Source organism: Pan paniscus, chromosome X (genome assembly GCF_029289425.2).
Source record: "Pan paniscus chromosome X, NHGRI_mPanPan1-v2.0_pri, whole genome shotgun sequence".
In the NCBI taxonomy this organism is placed as follows: domain Eukaryota; kingdom Metazoa; phylum Chordata; class Mammalia; order Primates; family Hominidae; genus Pan; species Pan paniscus.
Window position 1 is genome coordinate 97,216,220 of NC_073272.2, and position 21,946 is coordinate 97,238,165.

Sequence of the window (21,946 nt, forward strand, 5' to 3'; positions counted from 1 at the left end):
CTTCCTTTTTCTTTTCTTTTTCTTTTTTCTTTTTTGAGACAGAGTTTCACTCTTGTTGCCCAGGCTGGCAATGGCACGATCTCTGCTCACCACAACCTCTGCCCCCCAGGTTTAAGTGATTCTCCTGCCTCAGCCTCCCGAGTAGCTGGGATTATAGGCATGCGCCACCATGCCCGGCTAATTTTGTATTTTTAGTAGAGATGGGGTTTCTCCATGTTGGTCAGGCTGGTCTCAAACTCCCGACCTCAGGTGATCTGCCCACCTCGGCCACCCAAAGTGCTGGGATTACAGGCGTGAGCCACCGCGCCTGACCCAGGATGCACATTTTCATATAACTATGTTCCTGTCTTCAACCTTATGCTTTAACCAGGTCACTCTTCATAGTATCAGAATCTATTCACCTTCACATGGGGCACATTTCAAAGCCTTTGATGAACAAAAAGGATCTGTTAGCACATGCATAGCCGGCTCTGGTAGATTTGGAAGGTCCATTTTGGGATTGATTTCTCAGGCTTATTGCTGCATTAAGGCTCATGTTTACAAACATTAGAATCCCTTAATGAATTCTTAGACCATAATGTGTTAGTCTATGAATTAAGAAAAATGAAGCAGATGAAGAATATGACAAATCGTGTTACCCCATCCTCCAATCAAGCATGTTATTCTGTATTTCATTGCACAATGTCCCCAACAAGCATATATACACAGACAGACCCTCCTCTTCCATTTTTCTCTCTTTGGTTTCCAAAAAGATAACAGGCAGATTGGAAGGGATACCACTACTTGTTAACAAAGCCCTCCATATAATCTCAGGTAAATACATGTGTTGTCAACTATTGACTTTTTGAAGGAGAAGCCCGTATTTTTTTCACTTAAACTATACTAGTATTAGGAGAATGAGACTAGTTAGAAAAGTGAATTGGATTCAGGCTGGGTCTCATGGAGCTCTCAGATCATATCACATGAGCACCCAGTTTCTCCACCTGTTTCCAAAGAGGACATACAATCATGGCCACTATCACCCAAATTAATGTATCACCTCTGGCAGCAATCATATCTAACATTTGTCCTTTCCTCATAAATGTGATGCCAACTATGAGGGCCAGGCCACTGCTTTTTCTCCATTCGTTTTTAATACTATAAATATAAAAGTTGTATTTCAAACAATTGAGTGATTTTCAATCTCTGCTTAAAAAACATGACTCCAAACATGGAAGTCATCATCATTAGATTGCTAGCCACTAGAATGTGAAGATAAATGAAATCAAATTTACACACACACACAAACACGCAGAGTATAAGAGTATATATATGTATATATATTTGTTGGTTTTTAAACTAAATTAGTTTTAACATAAATACAGAGAGTTGGAAATAAAAGATCCAGATCAGCCATTGCTGCTATTGTTTCTAATGATATTTTTTTCATAAACGTTGTAGGTTGACATTGTGAAAATGTAAGTGGCAACTTTTACAGAATTGCTTCTTATAATTATCTCATTAATATTGGGACAAATTAGGCATCCAGAGAGGTGTGGGAGGTGGAGGCAAAGAAGGAAAGGAGAAAGGAATAAAGGGAGGGAGAGAATCTAGAATAATTCTGTTTTGTGCATGTCAAAAGCTGGATTTAGGCCCTGAACTCAATGTTTATCCTGCCTTGCAAAGGCTTCCATGTCTTTTCGTCAGTTTGTTTTGACCTGAAACTTTGTTTTCTCACACCAGATGACACCAGTAAGTTGCAGGTTGATGTGAAGCCTTACATCCCATCATCATTTATTGCTGCAAAGCTGGATTTTTGGATGTGGTACTTGTCTTGGACCCAGTGGGTAGTGAGTGATGGTGTGGGGTGCCAGTAGCATTACTGAAGTGTGGATGCCTGTTGACCTTAGTGTGTAGGACCACCAAGGCACAAGCCTTTTTTCAAGTCAGCATGATCCTCTGGGAATGCTACCGTCATTCTCACGTCTGGTAGCTTTAACACTGAATACTTTCATGCTAGCAATGCAGTGGGAACCATTGTATTGTAATCTCATTTTTAAATGTTTTCTAAGAAGTAGAAAACCAATCTGTATGCAAACCAGTGACAGCTAAGTAATAAGTCCTTTATTCAGGAATGTTATCTTCACATTTTTAGCTGAATTGTGATCCATATCTCAAACTAAATAATGGATTTTTTAATGGTATCTTCAAAAGGACACCCAAATAATCCATCACTCAGATATATCTCTGAGTAGAGAAAATGCCTCTTTCTTTCTCACCTCTCAGTGATATTATTGCATCATGAAGCACTCAGTATGCTTTAAGTTTATGGCTGGTTAGCTCAGGACACTCATACCGTGGTGTTAATGAGGCTGGGGTCATGGAGGCCCGTTAGCTTTGCTCTGTTTGCTGACCACAGACTACCGGGAAATCAGTCAAGAGATGCTAGCACAGACAAGAAAGGCACCATGGCAAAACCTCAGTAGTTCTCAGTTTTTCCTCCCCATACAACAGGCAGGATGTGTTAGCTGGGCGTCATCATCCCAAGGAGGAAATGAGTAGCAGCTTGGGAGGCCCCAACCTTCAACTCTGAACAAAGCAGGCCTGACATTTAGGCATTAACTTTGCATTATAATCCCCCATCATACCATTGATTTGCTGTGTAACCTTCATCACTAAAGCAGAGATAATAGGATAGAATGAAATGGGCTTACCTCCCGGGGATGTTGTGTGAATTAGCAAATTAACGAGTGTAAAGTGTTAGCATTTATGTAAGTGCTGGTGGTTGTCATTATTTCTAGGGACCTAGTCTCATTCTAAATAGAGAATCTAAGTATATTATGCTTTTGTCAGAAAGGGATTTTCACCCACATCAATTGCATTTAAGCTGAGCATAAAACAGAGGTGATAATAACATAGTAGTGATCATTGCAACGCAGAGCTGTAAACCTTTTCCCTATTAAAGCTAGAACTATTTTCAGCAACCTTCAATGCTTTTAAACTTTGTTTTCCAAGTTTTGTTATCTCTATAATAATTATTCTTCCTGTGATGGGTGGTGGGAATGGGACCTGGAATAGGTCCTATTCATTATTCAGTCCCATGATGACTATATAATATATTGAATTTTTTTTACATCATACAATCAAGCAAATTTGGTAGCTAGTGTGATTGCCACATATTGCAATCATTGTAAAAAATAAAAACTCTTTTCTGCTCTGCCTATGCTGGTGTCCTCTAGAGGTAGCCAACATACAGATTGAAAACTCATGGGGAATTGAAGTGCTTTCCAACAAAAGGCGCTGTATATAGATCTTTTCAATTTAACATCTTTACCAAAGAATTTTGTTGTTGCCTGCTATTTCCAAGGGGACTGTGCTTGAGAGAATGCTTCCATTTCTTTTATCACTCTGACTTCGCTTACCAAGAAAAGTCATTTATTGCTGATTGCAGAACTCTTGAACTCAGCCGGGCAGCTGCCGCATGAACTCCTCAGATCTGAGTTCCTTGTTACTTATTTACATTTTCATTTGAAGTGATTTTTCAGGACTATTTGAAAACCTTTCTCAACCTAACATCATGTAATAGCAAAGATCTAAAACTTACCATGCTTTTGGTCCTTTTTCTGTTTGTCTTACAGATAACAGACGAGTACCTTTGGAAAGGTCACGCTCTCGCCACAATGGAGCTCTCTCATCTAAGTGATTCCTGATGCCAAAGAATATGAAAATATTTAAGTAAAAACAAAATGATGCATTTTGAGAAGAACAAAGTGTGCACTCAGCGGCTGGAAAGGAAATAAGTGCATTTCTGCAAAGATCAAGATAAGCTGGATGAAGTAGTGTGCATTTGTAATACTATTGCAAGACTCCTCCCACAATTATTCTAATCTGAACACAGTTATCAGGATTACAAAATGTGTTCCATTTTAGTGTAAAGATGTGTATCATTTGTAATTGTGTGTGACCTGACTGTGATGCTGGAAGTGTAAGAAATTGAAGAGTTCTAAGGCTTTCAAAAACATTCAGTCAAAAATTTAAAATCTTAAATGTGTAAGTCACCCCCACCAAAAACAAAAGAGAAGAAAAAGAATAGAAAGAATTATCCAGTGTCAGCTTCCAGTCCCTAGTACATATATAATAGAAAAGGGCCAAGAAAAATATGCATCTTGATTTGGAGAGAGGCTAATATTATGCACACTGTAAGAGAAGCCATTTTGGAAATTCACGAAAGTACTGCTCCACCCCAGTTGAGTTATTTAGAATCTTATCTCAAGTGAAAGCTGATGGATTCATCTGCTTTGGCTGAAATTAAACTTATCATTAGTCTAGCTAGCATTTCAGCATGATATTGCAAGCACTTCTCATTGCTAAAAATAAACCAAAGTTTAACCGAATCAGTTAGGGAAAGTGATTTAAACTTTATTTAAAGAGGTATTTTCTAATTATGCACAGATAGCTACTTTATACAAATACTTTATATGGCTATTTTTGAGAAAACCCTCACATTTTAATGTTTATGCTAGGGATGAACCTGAAAATTCTATTACCTTTATTTAGATTTCAAAGGCAAATATTGATTCCTATGCTCTGTGGTTTATTTCTTTTTTCTATTGCTTCTTTCTCCCTTGAGTCCCTTGAAGGCAGGGAATAGACTTCTAGAAAACCTGAGAGGAAAAAGAATTCTTTTTACAGGAGGCAGCAGAAAACTGTCTGAAAGGTCAATTGTTTTATCTCCCTTCCCACTCTCTTTCCAATTTCACTTTGGTGGTCTGAAGAAGAAAAAGAAATTTTATGTATGTATGTGTAAATATGTGTATATATTTATATCTCTTGCTACAATAATTCCAACTAAGTGAACTTCTCAATTATCATCATACTTACTTACCTTATATTAACAAATTAAGATGATGCTGCCAAAACAAGTCTAGCAGGGAATACAGGTTCTACATTTTTCTTAAATAAATTAGGGAGTAAAAGTTATACTTAACTTGTCTATTATTTTAAAATATGCATTGAAATAATGTGGTATAACTTCTCTGGAGTGCAATTTTAAGTCTAATTCATGCAGATGATTGTGATTATTGTAAGAAATTTCTTACATGTATATTTCTTATGTAGAAAATACTGTTTCTACTCATTCAAAGCACATTGTAGATATTCAGAGAGAAGAACAAATGGCTGGCTTGGCAAATCCCCATCTGAGATAAAGTAAACAAGTGACCAGCAGCCCACAGATTCCTTTATATAGATGTATAATGATTCAAACTGCTGCCTTTGCCTCCAGTGCATCCTTAGGTATTATACTTTAAAAAGCTCTGAAGCTGCTACAATAGAAAAATCAAAGAGGGTAACAGTATCTGAAATTTCACAGTCCTATGCGATCTGAAAACACACATACACAAACGCACACACATGCACACACACATTTAAGGGACATATCAGTAACACTGTTTTTTAACAACAACAAAAGTTTAGGTTCTAATTTATGTAAATACCTAGTATGTGTATTTTTGACTTTACAAAGTCTTTCTTTTCTGAAATCTTCGTGGTATGGCTTTTTTAATTCTTTTGACAGCTTATCAGTCTGTAGGAGAATGATTTTGAAATGTTAACCCTGACTAAAATTTGGGAGCATATGCCTTGCTATATTATCAAGCTGGTCAAGGTAGAAATACTGATATGTATCACCTTTTCCAGATACAAACTTGCCTTATTTTCTAGTTTGTGAACAAGAACGAATGAAGTACTATTATTGATAACTTATATATTTTTATTTAGAGCAATCCCACATGCTTTTCACAAACATTTAAAAAAAAAACCTTTCAGGGTCTTTCATGAAGTTCCAATAGTTGAGTTAAAAGGTTTGTTTCCCAGATTTGTAATGGTCCTGCTCTAGCCATTTGCAGTTTTGTTTTAGATTGGAAAGTATCACCAAAAAAAGTATATAGTGACATTTTTAGTATGAAACCAAATTACACTAAGGTCTTTTGTTGGCCATATTACTGCCACACATGAGAAGCACCATTTATGCAGATTTTCTTCAGAATATTTTTAAAAGGTACAGAATCCTTAAAATATTAACTAATTGCATCCATCTCCTTTGGCTGCTGTAACAAATTACCACCAATATGATGGCTTAACACAACAGAAACTTATTTGCTTACATTTTTGAAGGGCAGCAAAGCCATGCTCCCTCCAGAGGCTCTAGAGGAGAATCTTTCCTTGCCACGTCCACCTTTTGGTGGCTATTGGCATTTTTTGGCTTATGGCCACATTTCTCTTTCTGCTGTGTCTTCACATCACCCTCCTCTGTATACCTAATCTGCCTCTGCCTCTGTTTAATAAGGATCATTATGATGACTTTTAGGGACTACCCAGATTACTCCAGGATAATCTCCTCACCTCATGAGTCTTAACTTAATTACATCTGCAAGGCCCCCTTTTCCAAATAAGATAAATTCATGGTTTTGGGGATTAGGATGTGGCTATGTCTTTTAGGAAGCCACTCTTAGCCCACCAGAGTCTGCCCTTTGGCCCAAAATTTATGTCTGTCTCATGTGTAAAAGACATTCATCCCATCCTAACATTACCAAAAGTCTCAACCCATTATCAATCCTAAGTCCAAAATTTCATTCAAATATCATCGGTTCAAAAGTTCCAAAGCTTATCATTTAGATCATCTAAATCAGGTATGAGTGAAACTCTGGGTATGGTATTTCCTGAGGCCAAATTCCTCTTCCTCTGAGAACCAGTGAAACAGAAAAGTTAATCTGCTTTCAAATTACAATGGTGGGAACAGGCATAGGATAACAGTTACAGACATTTCTGTCTCAAAAAGGAGAGAATGGAAATTGGAATGGAGTCTCCTGTCCCAATCATTTTCAAAATCTAGCCAGGCAAATTTCTGTTATATTTCAAGGCCTGGCAGTAATCCTCTTTCTCAGGGCTCCACCCTTTGGGCCTGTAGCTCTTCTTTCTTGGACTATGGATTGGGCCTCTGCCTCTGTGCCTATGGGTTGCACTTCTTCCTCTGTTCCCACACTTGGGCCTCTGCCTCTGTACCTGCAGCTCTGCTCTCAGGATGGTGCTTCCTTTATCTTGAAGGGTGGCACATGTTTGCAGCTGAGAAGTTTTATCAATGGGTTTCCTACCTGTAGAATTTTGGCAGTCTCACAATCTTCTTTCATTTTTTTCTGTCTCTGTCCCTTTTAGGCCCAGTTGGAAGTGTTTCTGATGGTATAACATTCTCAAAAATCTTGTGGGTCTTCTATGTATGTCACATTGATTCACACATTCAGAAAAGAGGGTCCTCACAGATGTTTCCTGAACAACCCCATCTCTATTCTTGGCTTCTGTTGAAACAGTCAAATAAATCCACAAGTTAATGCCTAACCGCTTCAGCACTAGCCAAAGGTTGTCAAGACACACCCTTGGGCTTATCTACAGAGCACACTTTTCTAACAGTGAATCTCCTAATTTTAGCATCTTTTTTTTTTTTACAATCATTCAGATTGTGAATTCAGGCTCAGAATTTACCCAGTCATCAGATACTGATTCCTTGTCCACTTATATAGTTATTTTCTCTTTAAAAAAAATTTTTTTTAATGTATTAGAGATGAGGTCTCACTCTGTCACCCAGGCTGCAGTGTAGTGGTGCAAACATAGCTCACTGTAACCTCAAACTCCCAGGCTCAAGGGATCCTCCTGCATCAGCCTTCCAAGTAGCTGGGTCTACAGGTGCATGCCACCATGCCTGGCTAATTTTTTGCATTTTTTCTAGAGACTTGATCTTGCTATGTTGTCCAGGCTGCTCTCGAACTCCTAGCCTCAAGCAATCCACCCATCTTGGCCTCCTAAAGTGCCGGATTACAGGTGTAAGCCACCATGCCCAGCCTGTTTTGTCAATGTATCTGTTTTCTGTCTTATTTTACTATAAGCACTAAGAAGAAACTAAGCTATACCTCTAACACTAGACTTGAAAATTTCCTCAGCTAAACATCCAAGTTCATCATTTATTCAACTTTTCACACTACTGTAGTAGACAATTTAGATAGATAAACTTTTTGCCACTATATGACAAGGATTCCCTTTCTTCCATTTTCCAGTAAAATCTTCATTTCCTTCTAAACCATCACTAGAAATGCCTTTAACATTCATACTACTACCATCTGGTTAAGGCAATCTAGTTTTTTCTATCACATCCACCAGAATTCATCTAGTCTCTACCCATTATCCAATTCCAAAGCCTTTTTCACATTTTAAGACATTTGTTACAGAAGTACCCAATCCGTCCCAGTTCCACAATCTGCATTAGATTCCCATGGCTGCTGTAACAAATTACCCTCTAGCCCAGTGGCTTAAAACAATAGAAATTTATTATCTTGTTGTTTTGGAGGCCAAAAGTCCAAAATTGAGGGGTTGGCAGGGCTGAACGTCTTCTGGAGACTCTAGGGGAAACACTCTTCCCGTGTCTTCCAGTTTCTTGTGGCTGCCATCATTCCTTGGTTTGTGACTGCATCTCCCTCTCCTCTGTCTTCACATCACTTCCCCTCTGTATATATAATCTACCTCTGCCTCTCTCTTATAAGGACACTTGTGATGGGACTTAGGGCCCATCCAGATTACCCATGATAATTCCCTTATTCCAAGATTCTTAATTATATCTGAAAGGACCTTTTTTCCAAATAAGGTACTATCACAGGTTCCAGGGAGTAGGATATTGCATATCTTTTTTGGGGAGGGGGCACCATGCAGCTCACTACACTATTCATTGCACACAAATGAATTTTTCACTTTTTAAGATGCATTCTTGGTGCTCAAACCAAATCGAAGTTTGTCTCTAAAAGCTATTGTCTGCACAGGCTGCTGCATGCTTTGTTGTTAAATGGATGGACAGGCTATTCTAAATTTTGGTTGATACTTTTGCTACTATGGGCAATTAACTTGAAAAAAATAATCGATCCCAACTCTGTGCTCTGATGTACCTCTTCTGCCCCTTTTATGACACCTTTGACCAAATGCCTTCTATGGTTCACAGTGCAGGCACAAAACTACCTCTGATACAGAAGGGTTCTTTACAAGCTTATTTTAAATACCGTGAATCCCTCACCTAAAGGGAGAGGTGAAAGCAAAGACTGCTTTGAATGGGTATTGAGGGAGATTGTGTCCATACCAAGCCACCCTGAAGAAGTATTTCACTTGCAGTAGAACTGTGGATTTGTGCTGTCATTTCACCTTGGAATAAACACCTATCTCTAAGCAGGACCAAGAATGACTTGCAATCTATATGTAATGGCTACTTACTTATTCAATAAAGTTAAGATATACGTTAAATGTTGTGCTGCCTATGATAATTAAGATTAAAGACAAGTGAAAAGGCATGAACTAGCGGGGGGAGAAGCTTCAACCAAACAGAAGTGCAGGAGTGCTTTTGTATGCGCCTGGTCCGGTAGAGATCATGGGATCATATTAAAAACATACTTGTAGGAATCATAAGGTTTTCTTTAGCACTGCTTGCCAGAGTAGTGGAGATATGGTACAACTGAAAAGTTTAGAAACATCAGAAGGGTGATTTACATGCTCCAGAGAAACTGTTTCAACAGAAAAGGTTTTCGTTTTGTTTTGTTTTTTGTTTTGTTTTGGTATTGAGTATAGAATTAAGCAAGTGGGCTTCAAATGCTTAGAAGGGTAAAAATCTGGAATGAGTAATAAAAGGACTGTAGATTATTATTTTCTGGAGAGCCTTCAATAGAATAGCTCATCATGGGTGGGGTGACTTGAAGATGAAGGTCTGGACAACGTAATAACCAGGTCTATAAATAATACAATCAGAAACATTTGTTTCCAAGGCAAACCAAAGACCATTGTTTCCCTTGGAATGGTTTACATCAGGAATCAAATACATTGGCTTTTTCTCCCCCATGAGACCCAAATAGGCAAATTCCTTAATAGGAAGTCTGAAAACGTTAGTATCCACAACTAGGAGAATTTGAGCTTAAGGCCAAGAGCTCAAAGGAAAAATGGAAATCCAGAAATTAATATACGTGCAATGCATGTAACATGCTATATAGTTTTGATGATTTATAATAAAAAGAAAGCTATAGCCAAATATCTCATTTACGGACTGAATTTATTTAGATGTCTAAAGTCCCAGTGGCCACAAATAAAATATTATTACAGTTAGTGTCCATTTCAGGAAAAACAACTTGCAAATATATGAATTATGCAAATCATAACTTTGTTCCTAGTTCTTGGAGATGAGCCAGAGTTCAATCTTTAGCCATGATGACCTTATATCTTCGATAATAGCAGTTCAGCTAATATTTTCACCTGTATCTTGGCTAATTGAGGTTCAGCCATCACCTTTTGATGTTTATGAGCAAAGTGTAAACACTATTATCCTATTATTTGACATAATAATAAATAATATAAAACCCCTCGACTTCTCTACTTTGTTAAAGTCTGCCCCCACCCCCACTCCCCAGTGGGGCTGTTCTAATCATTGAGTGTCCATTTGATGCAAGCTGCTTTTTCAGGACACAATTATGAATTAAACATAGCTCCTGGCTTCAAGATCTCACAGCCTAGTGGGAGATGGGATATGTACAAACAGAATTGTAATCCAAGGTGGAAAGAAACTGATTGATGTTGAAACTGATATAAGGCCTGTGGAGGTTCAGAAAAAGCAAGAATTTAGTTTTAGAGAGGTGGGGTGGTTATTGGGTGGGAAGCTGGTATCTGTGTAGATTTTGTGGAGTGGCTGGCATTTAAACTGAAATTTAAGAGGTAAGTAGATTTGGATCTGTGACACTGTCATTCAGTCAGTATTTACTGAGCACCTATTGTGTGCCACACACAATGCTAGGCTCTGAGACTATGACAGTGAACCAGCTAGACGTGGTTCAAGATTCATGGAACTGACATCTTTTTGAAGAGGGAGGGAGGGAAGGCATGAGCCGAGGTATAAACTTGGAACCTTGGTGCATATGCAGAGAATATTGAACAATTCTGTTTCACTAGAGTGCAAGGTCCATGAAACACAGCAGTGGATGTGTGGTTTGGGCTTCTTGATTCAGTACAGGATAGGGAAATATTGAGGAGTTTTGAGCAAAGAAATTATTTGGAGCACTGAAGGAAGATGACTCTAGAAGCTCTATGTAGGAAAGGTAGAGTGGGGAGAGGCCACAGAAGGCCAACTTTGTTGGAGGTTACTGCAGTAATACTTATGAGAAATGAGGCCCCAAACTGGGGTAGCAGTTGTCAGTGGCACCACAGATACACACAGCTGCAGCTCTGAGGCTTGCTATGATCCTTTTTTTTTTTTTTTTGAGACGGAGTCTCGCTCTGTCGCCAGGCTGGAGTGCAGTTGCACGATCTCGGTCCACTGCAACCTCCACCTCCCGGGTTCAAGCAATTCTCCTGTCTCAGCCTCCTGAATAGCTGGGACTATAGGCGCATGCCGCCACACCTGGCTAATTATTATTATTTTGTTTTTGTATTTTAGTAGAGACGGAGTTTCACCATGTTGCCCAGGCTGGTCTCGAACTCCTGAGCTCAGGCAATCCGCCCACCTCGGCCTCCCAAAGTGCTAGGATTACAGGCGTGAGCCACGGTGCCCGGCCGCTATGATCCTATTATCTGTACTGTTGAATGGCTCATGCAAGCCTTATAAGCAAGTAGCATCAAATCATAGAGACATGAAGCAGACAGGAGAACATGATTTCTGCACAACTTATTCAGTAATATTATAGTGATTATGGTAATAAGAGCAAGGGTAAGATCTCTAGGTTGCTTTCTTTTCCTTTCCTTTCCTTCCCCACCCCCCTTTCAGTTCCCTTGCCTTTTCTTCCCTTTTCTTTTCTTTTCCTTTCTCTTCCTTTTTTTAAAACAACACTGAAAGCCAAAACATTGAATGGCTGTTCAAAGAAACAAAAAACTGACAAAAGACTGAGTGCACATTAAAATATACTGATTCAGCTTTGGTTTCATACCGTCAGGAAAGAAAGATATTTAGATAAAGTATAATTTATGGGGAAAGCTTCAATTAGTTCATAGCTAGGCCTTCTTAAGTGTCTGGTTAATATTTTAAGCTGTACATTTAAGAGGTTCTTGAACAATTATTATTTTCTAAAAGAACAGCAGATTCTGTGTTTTACTATGGTCCCAGTAATCTCTTAGACTTTCAAACTGTGTCCAAGTCTATTCCCTTTATGCTAAATGTCTTTCTACTCAAATAACTCTAAGACTTCCCTCCTAGGACATTCAGATGCCGGGTCATGTGACACTGAATGGCTTTATTTTGGCTAATATTGTGTTATTCCAGAATGAGGCCTGTTTTATGAATCTGCTCTATCTCCTTCCACCCCAAATACCTTGTGTTGCCATCCCTCCATTTTCCTACAAAAACTCAAATATCACAATGGGAATTAAATTGAAAATACCTAAGTACTATGAATTTTCTTTTTGAACAAGTCTCGGAAACCTATTTCATATAATAGCACAGTGGCCTCGACTTTTGGACAAAAATCGAGTAATGGAGTGCTTTATCTGGCTGAACAACTGGTAGCACTTAATGGTGGTGCTTGAGGGAAAGAGGGAGGGGAAATGAAAGGGGTCATGTACTAAGGCCCCTAGCAGAATTCAGTATAACGATAAAAATAAAAACGTCTTCCAGATGTCAATGACTTTTTTACTTCAGAGCATCTGTGATAACAAAGCTGACTTGCTATGACCTTACATCTTGTAGTACTTTGTATTATTGTAAGGACTTCACTTTTAACATCCATTATCCATCATCACATTTCCTCTCAGTCTACAAACATCTTTAAGGTTCCACCATACTGTTAAACAACAACCTTCAAGCTGTGACTCTTCTTCAAGGCTACCAATGACCCACCTAACTGCCAAATCCTACGAATGCTTCTGAATCCTCATCCCACTTATTTTCTCTCATGTCTTCCACCAAGTGTACCTAGCCCTGTCTTCTCCTACCTCTCAGAAAACTCATTCCCCTTTATCAGTGGTTGTCTTCAAATGACCCCTAAATATAGGCATTCTTTTATTTTATTTCACTAGGTTTTGGGAGATCAGGTGATGTTTGGTTACATGGGTAAGTTCTTTAGTGGTGATTTCTGAGATTTTGGTGCACGCATCACCCGAGCATTGTACACTGTACCCAATTTGTAGTCCTTTATTCCTCACCCTCCCCCCACCCTTCGCCCCAAATCTTCAAAGTCTATTATATCATTCTTATGAATAGGCATTATTGTTAGTTGCCTTCATTTGTGTTCTCTTCACCTTCCAGGGTCATCTTAGCCATATCCACAGCTTCAAGAATTTCTTTCATGGAGATGACTCTGAGATCTCTCCTGGACCCCAAAACCACCTTCCCACCGAAACGGATAGCTCACACACTAAACTCCGTATATTCCCAACCAAATATGTTCTTCTCCAGCAAACTTATTTTTCCATCCAGGTCACCTGTCTCAGTATTGGCATTAGCCTTTTCCCAATTTCTATAGCTAGAAACTCTGGAAGCATTTTGTATTATTCCCTCTCCCCTAATATCCAGCCAGGCACAGAAGTTGCCCTCCCTGTTTCAGTCTCTTACCTCTTCAACCCATTCTTCACACTCTAGAGAGAGCATCCTAAAATGCCTTTCTTGGCCCACTTCAAAAATCTTTGATTGTTCTCCCTAATTAATGAAACCAGTGCAGCCTTCAAAGGTCTCAGGAGCAGACCCAAGCATAACTTTGACGCCTCTTCTACCTCATTCCTTAAGCCATGCCACACAGGATTTATCATTGGAAAGTGCCAATACTAAACATATGATTAAGTCACTGACTGTGCATATACCTTCATGCCATTATACACACATGCACTTTGCTCTGACTGTTATGGCCTCACTGCCCAGCCTCACCCTTTTTCTCCTATCAATCCTTCAAGGACCAATGCTGCCTTTCTGAAGCCTTTCTTAATTTTTCTTCCCCCATTAAAATAAATTGTGTTATGTATGCTCCCACAGCAATTTGTTCATACCTCTATTCTGGCCTTTATTTCATTCTGCCTTCTACTACAGTTGTCTGTGTCCTTGACTAAAGTGTAAGTTCCTTGATGGCAGTGACGGTCTCATTCATCTCTGGGCCTTTACACAAAGCAATTGCTCAATGAATTAATGTGTAGTGTCAACTCTCAGGGAATTAAACAAATGAAAAGGAATGTTTGCTACAGGTAATGGAAAATCATAGCTAATTTCCTCATCCAGGTGAGAACATAGCCTTCATCACTGTCCTGGGAACTGAGGACCTGCCTAAGGTCAGCATTAAGGACAAACTCCCCGAACTGTGTTTAGCTGGAAGTTGACTTTCAGGAGGTGAGGAAGGATTGAAGACATGTAGGAAGTTTTTTTCCTCCAAGGTCAAGCTTTTAACAAGTGTCTGCAATGTACACTGAGGGATTTGGCTGTACTCCAATTATGCTAATATGTTTTATATATGGGCCTCCAGCATCCAGGAACCACCTCCCTCAACAATTTAATAAGTGTAAATATCAAGGCAGAGTTGTAAATGTGGAACTTATTTGTAATGTACCAACCTTGTTATTATCAAATGTCACAGGGTATAAGTCATGGCAATTATGCTGCCTGCTTTTTATTACATTTATTTTACTTTTTAAAAGTGCAGTATATCCTCATAAGCTTCTCCTATTCTGCCCTACCCAAGGAACCTAGTGTGCCTGTGTGTTCCGGAGTCACAGAAGGCAGAAAATTTAGAGTGACAGGATTAATGGGCATCCCTAGTAAGAAAGCGACCTCGTGAATCATTGACTCCACTCACTGACACCATACCTCTACATTAGGCTTCACTGTGTATTTTAACAATTCAAGTTGTGAGACCTTGTGAGTTTCTCCATACAAGAGATTTCATGATTTAAAGCACAGAATTGTTCCTTCCTCCAGCTTCCTACCATCTGAGTGTGCAGATGTGTGTGTGTGGTCCTGTCATGGGAAAGTTGGTCATTTTGCACAAAGCCTTCAAACTCGATCGGCCAGCTTGGTGTGATACAGTTCAGAGTCACCTCTTCAGTGTTCTGTTGGCAGGTGAAAGTGAGGGGAAGTGGGCCTGATTTTTCTGGTTAGGACCAGAAAGGTATCCACTATATCCAGCACAGAATTCCCATTTCCCAGTAGTCTCTTTCTCCTCCCACTTCTTACTAAATTGCATCAATCACTCAGAAGCGGAAGGGTGGGTGAATCTCTTCCTCCATATAACTAAGCATTCTGTGGCAACAGTCCTCTTTTCTTATAGAGGAGTCCTAACCTATCTGCAGGCTTTAGCAGGCTTCCCTGGTATCAGGCAGAAAACCTGCCAAGCCATAGAAATCTGTTGGCAAGTAGATCTGTTTTTAAGGGGTTTGAAAAGTGCCACTGCTTTCGAAGTTTCCTCGAAAGAGAAGGACCAAAAAGAAAAAAGTAATACTTCATCCTTGCACCTAGGAGGTACTTTAGTAGTCATATTTCCCCTAAATCAAAGCACCCTCCTTTGTTTTTGGTTTATGATCCAACAACCTCATAAACAAGCTATTCATCTCTTCATCATTCATCCCACAAATATTCATTGAACATCTACTGCATGACAGGCACTATGCTAGGCACTATATACTAGCAAAAGTAGACGTGTTTTAGGTCTTCATGAGCTTAGTCAAGTGGAGCATGCCAATGGCAAACAAATCAATATGTGATTACAGTTGTGTTTAGTGCCTTAGAAGGAAAGACTGCAGATATTGTAGGAGAAAATAATGGTGTGAGAGAGTGTGTGTGTGTGTGTGTGTGTGTGAGTGTGTGTGTGTGTGTGTGTGGTGGAAAGGGAAGGGGCCTAAGTTAGATTGGGTGGTCATGAAAGTCCTCTCTGAAAAAGTGATATTTAATTAGAGACCTAAAGGATGAGTAGGAGTCAGCCAGATTAAAAGTGCGTAATTGTGTAGTCAATGTAAAGGAAGTAAAGTCCATATCATGGGATAGTGTATTTGTCAGCTTTTGCTACGTTGTATGATGGTTAAAAACAACCCCCAAACCTCAATTAGCAAAGGTATGCTGTGGCAGCCACAGGTCATCTGTGGCACTGCTTCATTGTGTCTTCTTCATTCTAGGATCCTGGCTGAAGGAGAAGCCCTTTTTTTTGGACACGCCAATCTTACGGCAGAGGGAAAAGAGCAAACAATGCTGAACCTTGCCACAGCTTTCAATCTTCTGATCATATGTAGTGGAAGTCACTTTGGCTCACATTCCATTGGCCAAAGCAAGTTTTATGACCAAGTTCATGTCAATTCATCAGGGCACGTGGCAGGAGGCAGGAGGAAAAAAGAATCTATAGAAACAATAACGCAATCTGCCACAGCCCTTGTCTGAGTTCCCCCTATACCTCTTGCTAATAGACGTTACAAACATTTCACTAACTTCTCAGGGCCTCAGTTTCCTCACCTCTACAAATAATGTTTAAAACAACTGAAGAGAACCTAAGATGGCTTTTCAAGGGTTAGTGATAGCCCTTAATTTAGGAAGCAACTTGGGGGAACTGAAAATATATAATCTGGAATCTAAGGTTTCTCTACATTTACCCGCAGCATTTTCTTTCAATTACAATGATACAAGGAAGGCGAGTTTTAGCATGCTACCTTGGCCACTAACTAGCTATGTGATCTTGGGCAACTTACTAAAACTCTGTGAGCCTTGGACTATTGTAAGGATTGTGTAAAATAATATATAGGATGAGTACATTTTGTGTATTATAATGGCATAAACGTACTAATCATTATTATAATTATCTGACTGCCATGATCACCTCTACTAAGATCCAAAAATCTGTCTCTCGGCCAGCCACGGTGGCTCACACCTGTAATCCCAGCACTTTGGGAGGCTGAGGTGGGCGGATCACCTGAGGTCAGGAGTTTGAGACTAGCCTGGCCAACATGGCAAATCTCTGTCTCTACTAAAAATACAAACGTTAGCCCGGCATGGTGGTGGGGGCCTGTAATCCCAGCTACTTGGAAGGCTGAGGCAGGAGAATCACTTGAACCCAGGAGGCGGAGGTTGCAGTGAGGCAAGATCTTGCCACTGCACTCCGGCCTGGGCAACAGAGCAAGACTCAGTCTCAAAAATAAAAAAAAATAAAATTAAAATAAAATAAAATAAAATAAAAATAAAAATAAAATAAAATATTAATAAATAAATAAATCTGTCTCTCATACTCTCAATCCCACGTTTCACCCAGCCACCTCAAGCTCACCATGTCAAAAATCAAACTTCTTTTCCCTCTCAGGCAGTCCCCATTCAGTTCCCTCTCCAGACTTCTTGATGTTGATCACTGGCACTGATGTGCTTCTAATCGCCAAGGTCAGAAAACTTCAAGTTATCTCTTGACAGCCACACCCCTACTCAGTTCTATCACTTCTCCTTCCACGGTATAGTTTACATTTCTCTCTTTCTGATTTCAAAGCTACCACCTAAGCCCAGAACCTAGCACCTCACTCCTTGATTACTACACTAACTACTCTTACTCCCTTTACTTCACCCCAGGCCAAAGCAGCCTTTTGATTATCTGATTCCCATGCTCAAAATCCTGCAGTGGTTCACCAGTAAATAAAAAAATAAAGTCCAAACTCTTCAGCTGAGTGGCCGACATCCTTCAGAATTTGGCCTGGCCCACTTTTTCCAACCTTTCTTCTCACTGTTACCCATATACACCTTCTGCTGCAGCAGTACTGACCTAACTCACCATTCTCTGAAAATCTCCAGGATCTAGAATAGCACCGTCCGGGAGAAATCTAATGCAAGCCATGATATGATTTTAAATTATGTAGCAGCTGCATTTTTTAAAATAAGAAACAAGTGAAATTCATTTTAATGTTTCTATTTTCCAAATATCATTTTAACATGTACTCAATCTAAAAATTAATAATGAAAAATTTTACATTTTTTCATACTATCTCTTCAAAAATCCGTAAGCATCTTACACTTCCAGCGCGTCTCAATTTGCACACACTAGCCACATGTCCAGTGCTCCATAGCTGCACGTGGCTGGGGCTACAGTACTGGACGGCAGAGATCTATCCCCCACCTTGTGGCTCAAGGCAAGCTCCCACTCAAATTAGCACCTGTGGAAATGCTGCCTTTCAAAGACCCAGCTTCATAGCCTCCAAAAAGTCTTCCCAGATTCTCTCAACTGAAAGTCATCTTTCCCATTTCCATGCTATAGGATACACATTATTTTAGTATATTAATACATTTTCAAATGTTTTGAGTAGATAACACATTCATTTGTCTCAAACTCAGAGAGGGTACCGAAGGATATGCATACGACATTCCCAGCCCGTCCCCCTTCCTAGCCAAACTAATTCCTTTCCTTAGAGGCCACCAATGTCATTTGATTTTTGTATGATTTTGCAGATAAATCTTACATACATATACACATGTATGTAAACACACATTTCTTCCATCTCTTTTTCAACAAATGGCGGCAAAGTAAACGTGCTGTTCTGTACCTTACATTTTTTGCATTTACTAGTTTACCGTAGTGACCATTCCACATGGAACGTACAGTACATGAAATGTTTCATTGAACTTTCCACTGCGCATTAAAGATCATTGTATTTGTGTCTGTCTCCCTGACAAGCCTTTTAATTTTTGAAGGGTATACATTTTGTCTTCTTTTCCGTATCCTTGCAAAGCTCTGCATCTTGGACTCTGGTGCTATACACAATACTCAATAAATATTTATTAAATTACTCAATCAGAATGATCTTCTTAAAATGCTCTTTTGCATTTGACACTCTCACCCCCAGGAAAATAACATTAACTTCTAATTGCCCACAGCATACTTTCTTTCTTTCTTACTTTCTTTTTTTTTTTTTTTTTTTTGAGACAGAGTCTCACTCTGTCACCCAGGCTGGAGTGCAGTGGCGCCAGCCCAGCTCACTGCAACCTCCGCCTCCTTGGTTCAAGCAATTCTCCTGCCTCAGCCTCCCGAGTAGCTAGAATTACAGGTATGCGCCACCACACCTGGCTAATTTTTTTGTATTTTTAGTAGAGACAGCGTTTTGCTATATTGGCCAGGCTGGTCTCAAACTCCTGATACCTTCACAGTCAGGCCCAATTTTCCTTTCTAGACTAATCGTTACTCCCCAGAAACACACTCTTTGTTTTAAACAAGTCTCCTCACTGGAACTTTCCCACAGTTGGTATGTATGGACCTATCTACTTCTCTCTCTGTGTGTATATTTTATTCTAATGTCTTCCCAACTAGACTATAATCCCCTGAAAGAGAGGCAATGTCTAATGCCTTTATTCATCCCAGGACAGTACCTACAACTCCGTGATTCTCACTGCATCCTTGATGGGCTCGTAAATATCTTTCTCTAGGATTTCTTCCCTCCTTTCCTTTCCCTTGGGCCTGGCCTGCCCCAGGCTGGATGATAATTACCCCGATTGTACATTTCCTTTTGGCAGAGACAGAATACAGTTTGTTTCTCTAGTTCATTTTTATTTTTAAATCATTCTTTCCTCATTCAAATGATTCTCCAGCCAGAGAAGTTATAGGCAGAGGCAGTGACAAAGGTCAAAGCACATAATAAGCGTACTTTCTGAGAGGGAGTTTTTCTTCCCATTTTAACATTTTTGTCTTGAATTTCAATTACTTAAATCCAAAATCACTGCCTTTTCCTATGTCTCAAATAATGGAAGCTGCGTTGAGATTCACATCAAAAGCCAACATGGCACTATAATGGCTCTCTAGCACTTGAATAAAGCCCAGTAGTACTTATAACAGTATCAGCTCAAAAATGGGAAGCGTTACAATAGCTACCACTTAATGAGCACTATGTGGATGATACTATTCGAAAGCTTTACACCCTTCATTTTATTTAATCCCCACAATCATCCTGAGATAAACTCTATTATTCATATTTTACACATGACTCAACTAAGGCTCAGGGAGGTAAGGTAGCATGATCAAAGTGTCTATCAGAAAGTGATAGAGATGGAACTTGAACCCAGGCAATATGGCTCCAGAACACATACTCCAACCCCTAGGCATATTTTCTCCCTTAGCTTGTAAGAGCCAATGCCTTTCCGGTGTATATTGCTTGAAATCTATTATATTTGAACCCCTCAGGAGCACAGGTGTCATCAGCCTCGTCTCTGCGTCCCTATTGTTTCCTCTTCCCTTCACTTGGTTCAAAAAGAACTGTTCTGCTTTTCCTCTAAGCCTCTTCACCATTTGACTGCTACTATCTGGGGAAGCCTCTCTATCTGCACTCTGTATCTAGAGTGTTCCTTGCTGCTCGAAATATACTCCACGGTCCAGCAGCATCAGCATCACCAGGGAACTTGTTAGAAATGAAGCATCTCAGGTATCACCCCAGACTACTGAATCAGAATCTGCATTTTAACAGACTCTCAGGTGATTCGTGTGCACATTAAAGCTCGAGAGCAGCGCTCTCCATCTTTTGCAGTACTTACTCCCTTAGTAATTCCTTGCTGGAGTGTTCCGTACACAGAAGTCTAAAATCTATGGCTTGAAAGGGAGGGAATCATTTAAGCTGTTCCCTGTTCTCTGGCCTTTAGGAGCTCCAAAATCAGTCAGAGACCATGCTAAGAGTAGATCTTGCTGTCATTAGACTAACAAATATGTGGACGAAATGAAAAGACAGCCACGTTAGCCATGATTTCCTTTCCATATTTCATTCATGCTCTCCCTGTATTTCACACTGCCACAACACAGATGCTTTCTTTTATATCATGGGAACATTTTTAATTAAAGCATTGGAACCTTTGAGAATAGACAATCCTTTAAAAGTTAAGTAAGTTTATCTGTATTTACAAGCCTCCATTTATTTGGCAGTGACAATAGGAAAAAAAAAACTGCTGCTAAAGGCATATAGAGGAATGATTAAGCTAATTTACAATAATTGCTTTAATCTTGACATATGGAATTGTAGTGTCTGACTCTTTGAGTTCTCTCGGTCTGAGGTAAAGGAAAAATATAACACTGTGTTCGATATTGTACCTCTGAAGCACAATGGAAATTTTGCCCTACAGTGCCAGCCTGTCACCCATGGTGTCCATGTGATAGAAGGGGAGAGATCACCCGCAATGTCTAATTGCCACTGTACTCACTCCTGTGCTTTAAGATAGAAAGCCCATGTTCAGAAGCAAAGCCATTAGCAGCTATTAATTGCTTAGCTCTAATAAATTGTCCAGACCAGGACTTAATTAGGGAAGACATTTAGGAACAGGACACAGGACAAGAGGACATAAAGGAGAGCCAGGAATGAGATGAAACCTGAGCAGCCAGGAAGGCCAGGAAGGGGCCCAGGATGGAGAGAGGGTAGTTGAGATATCCGGATGTCAACTTTACTTACTTTCTGATCGCGTTTCAAGACAGTCCGGCTGGTTGCTTCTTCTAAAGACTCCTATAGTTTTGCATCTATACCTCTCCAGGAAGCACCTGGAGTAGGAAGAGCCGCGGTATCTAAGGTGATATGAATGGTTTCTTTTTGCTCTTGGCAGCTCTGCTCACCCCTGCCTCCCCTGAAGCTGTCTACTTCTCTCCTTGATGGGACTGGCTGGGCAGGCCCGGTTTTGCTTTCTGACTGACTCAGGTCTGAGTCACTGATCAAGAGCAGGAAGTCCTAATCATGGGTGCAGCCCTTTCAAGTAAGAAACATGGAATTTCATCAAAAGGGACTGTGAGCTCTCCGAGACATTTGGCTGACAGTTATTGTCCCATTATTTCACTTTTAGAGAAACTACATTCTTCATCTTTGGTCCTTCGTGAACTCTGCTCCACCAGTGATTTCAATCTCAAAGTTTCCTGAAGGGCTTTGGCCAGATGTGACCAATAGCTCATCATGAGCTGATATCTGGTATACGGCCTCAAACAATGGGAAGAAGATGATCATTGTATTCATGCAA

The 21,946-nt window shown here is 39.8% G+C and overlaps 2 protein-coding genes across 3 annotated transcripts in view; one reads left to right on the forward strand and one right to left on the reverse strand.

Moving 5' to 3' along the window:
* Positions 1–9,312, forward strand: part of DIAPH2 (diaphanous related formin 2) — a 921,502-nt gene extending 912,190 nt beyond the window's left edge. For both annotated transcript variants that reach the window (XM_055106527.2, XM_055106529.2), the window contains one exon: positions 3,618–9,312. In XM_055106527.2, the coding sequence (XP_054962502.1) occupies positions 3,618–3,682 (65 nt within the window). In that variant the 3' untranslated portion in view covers positions 3,683–9,312. The remainder of the gene's footprint in view (positions 1–3,617) is intronic.
* LOC134729777 (early lymphoid activation gene protein) lies at positions 7,150–21,547 on the reverse strand (the record flags this gene model as incomplete). The annotated part of the gene is made up of 2 exons (XM_063601589.1): positions 7,150–7,331; positions 21,394–21,547. Coding segments are annotated over 2 exons (336 nt in total), but the record flags the coding sequence as incomplete, so codon positions are not given.
* Between the last annotated feature and the right edge of the window lie 399 nt (positions 21,548–21,946).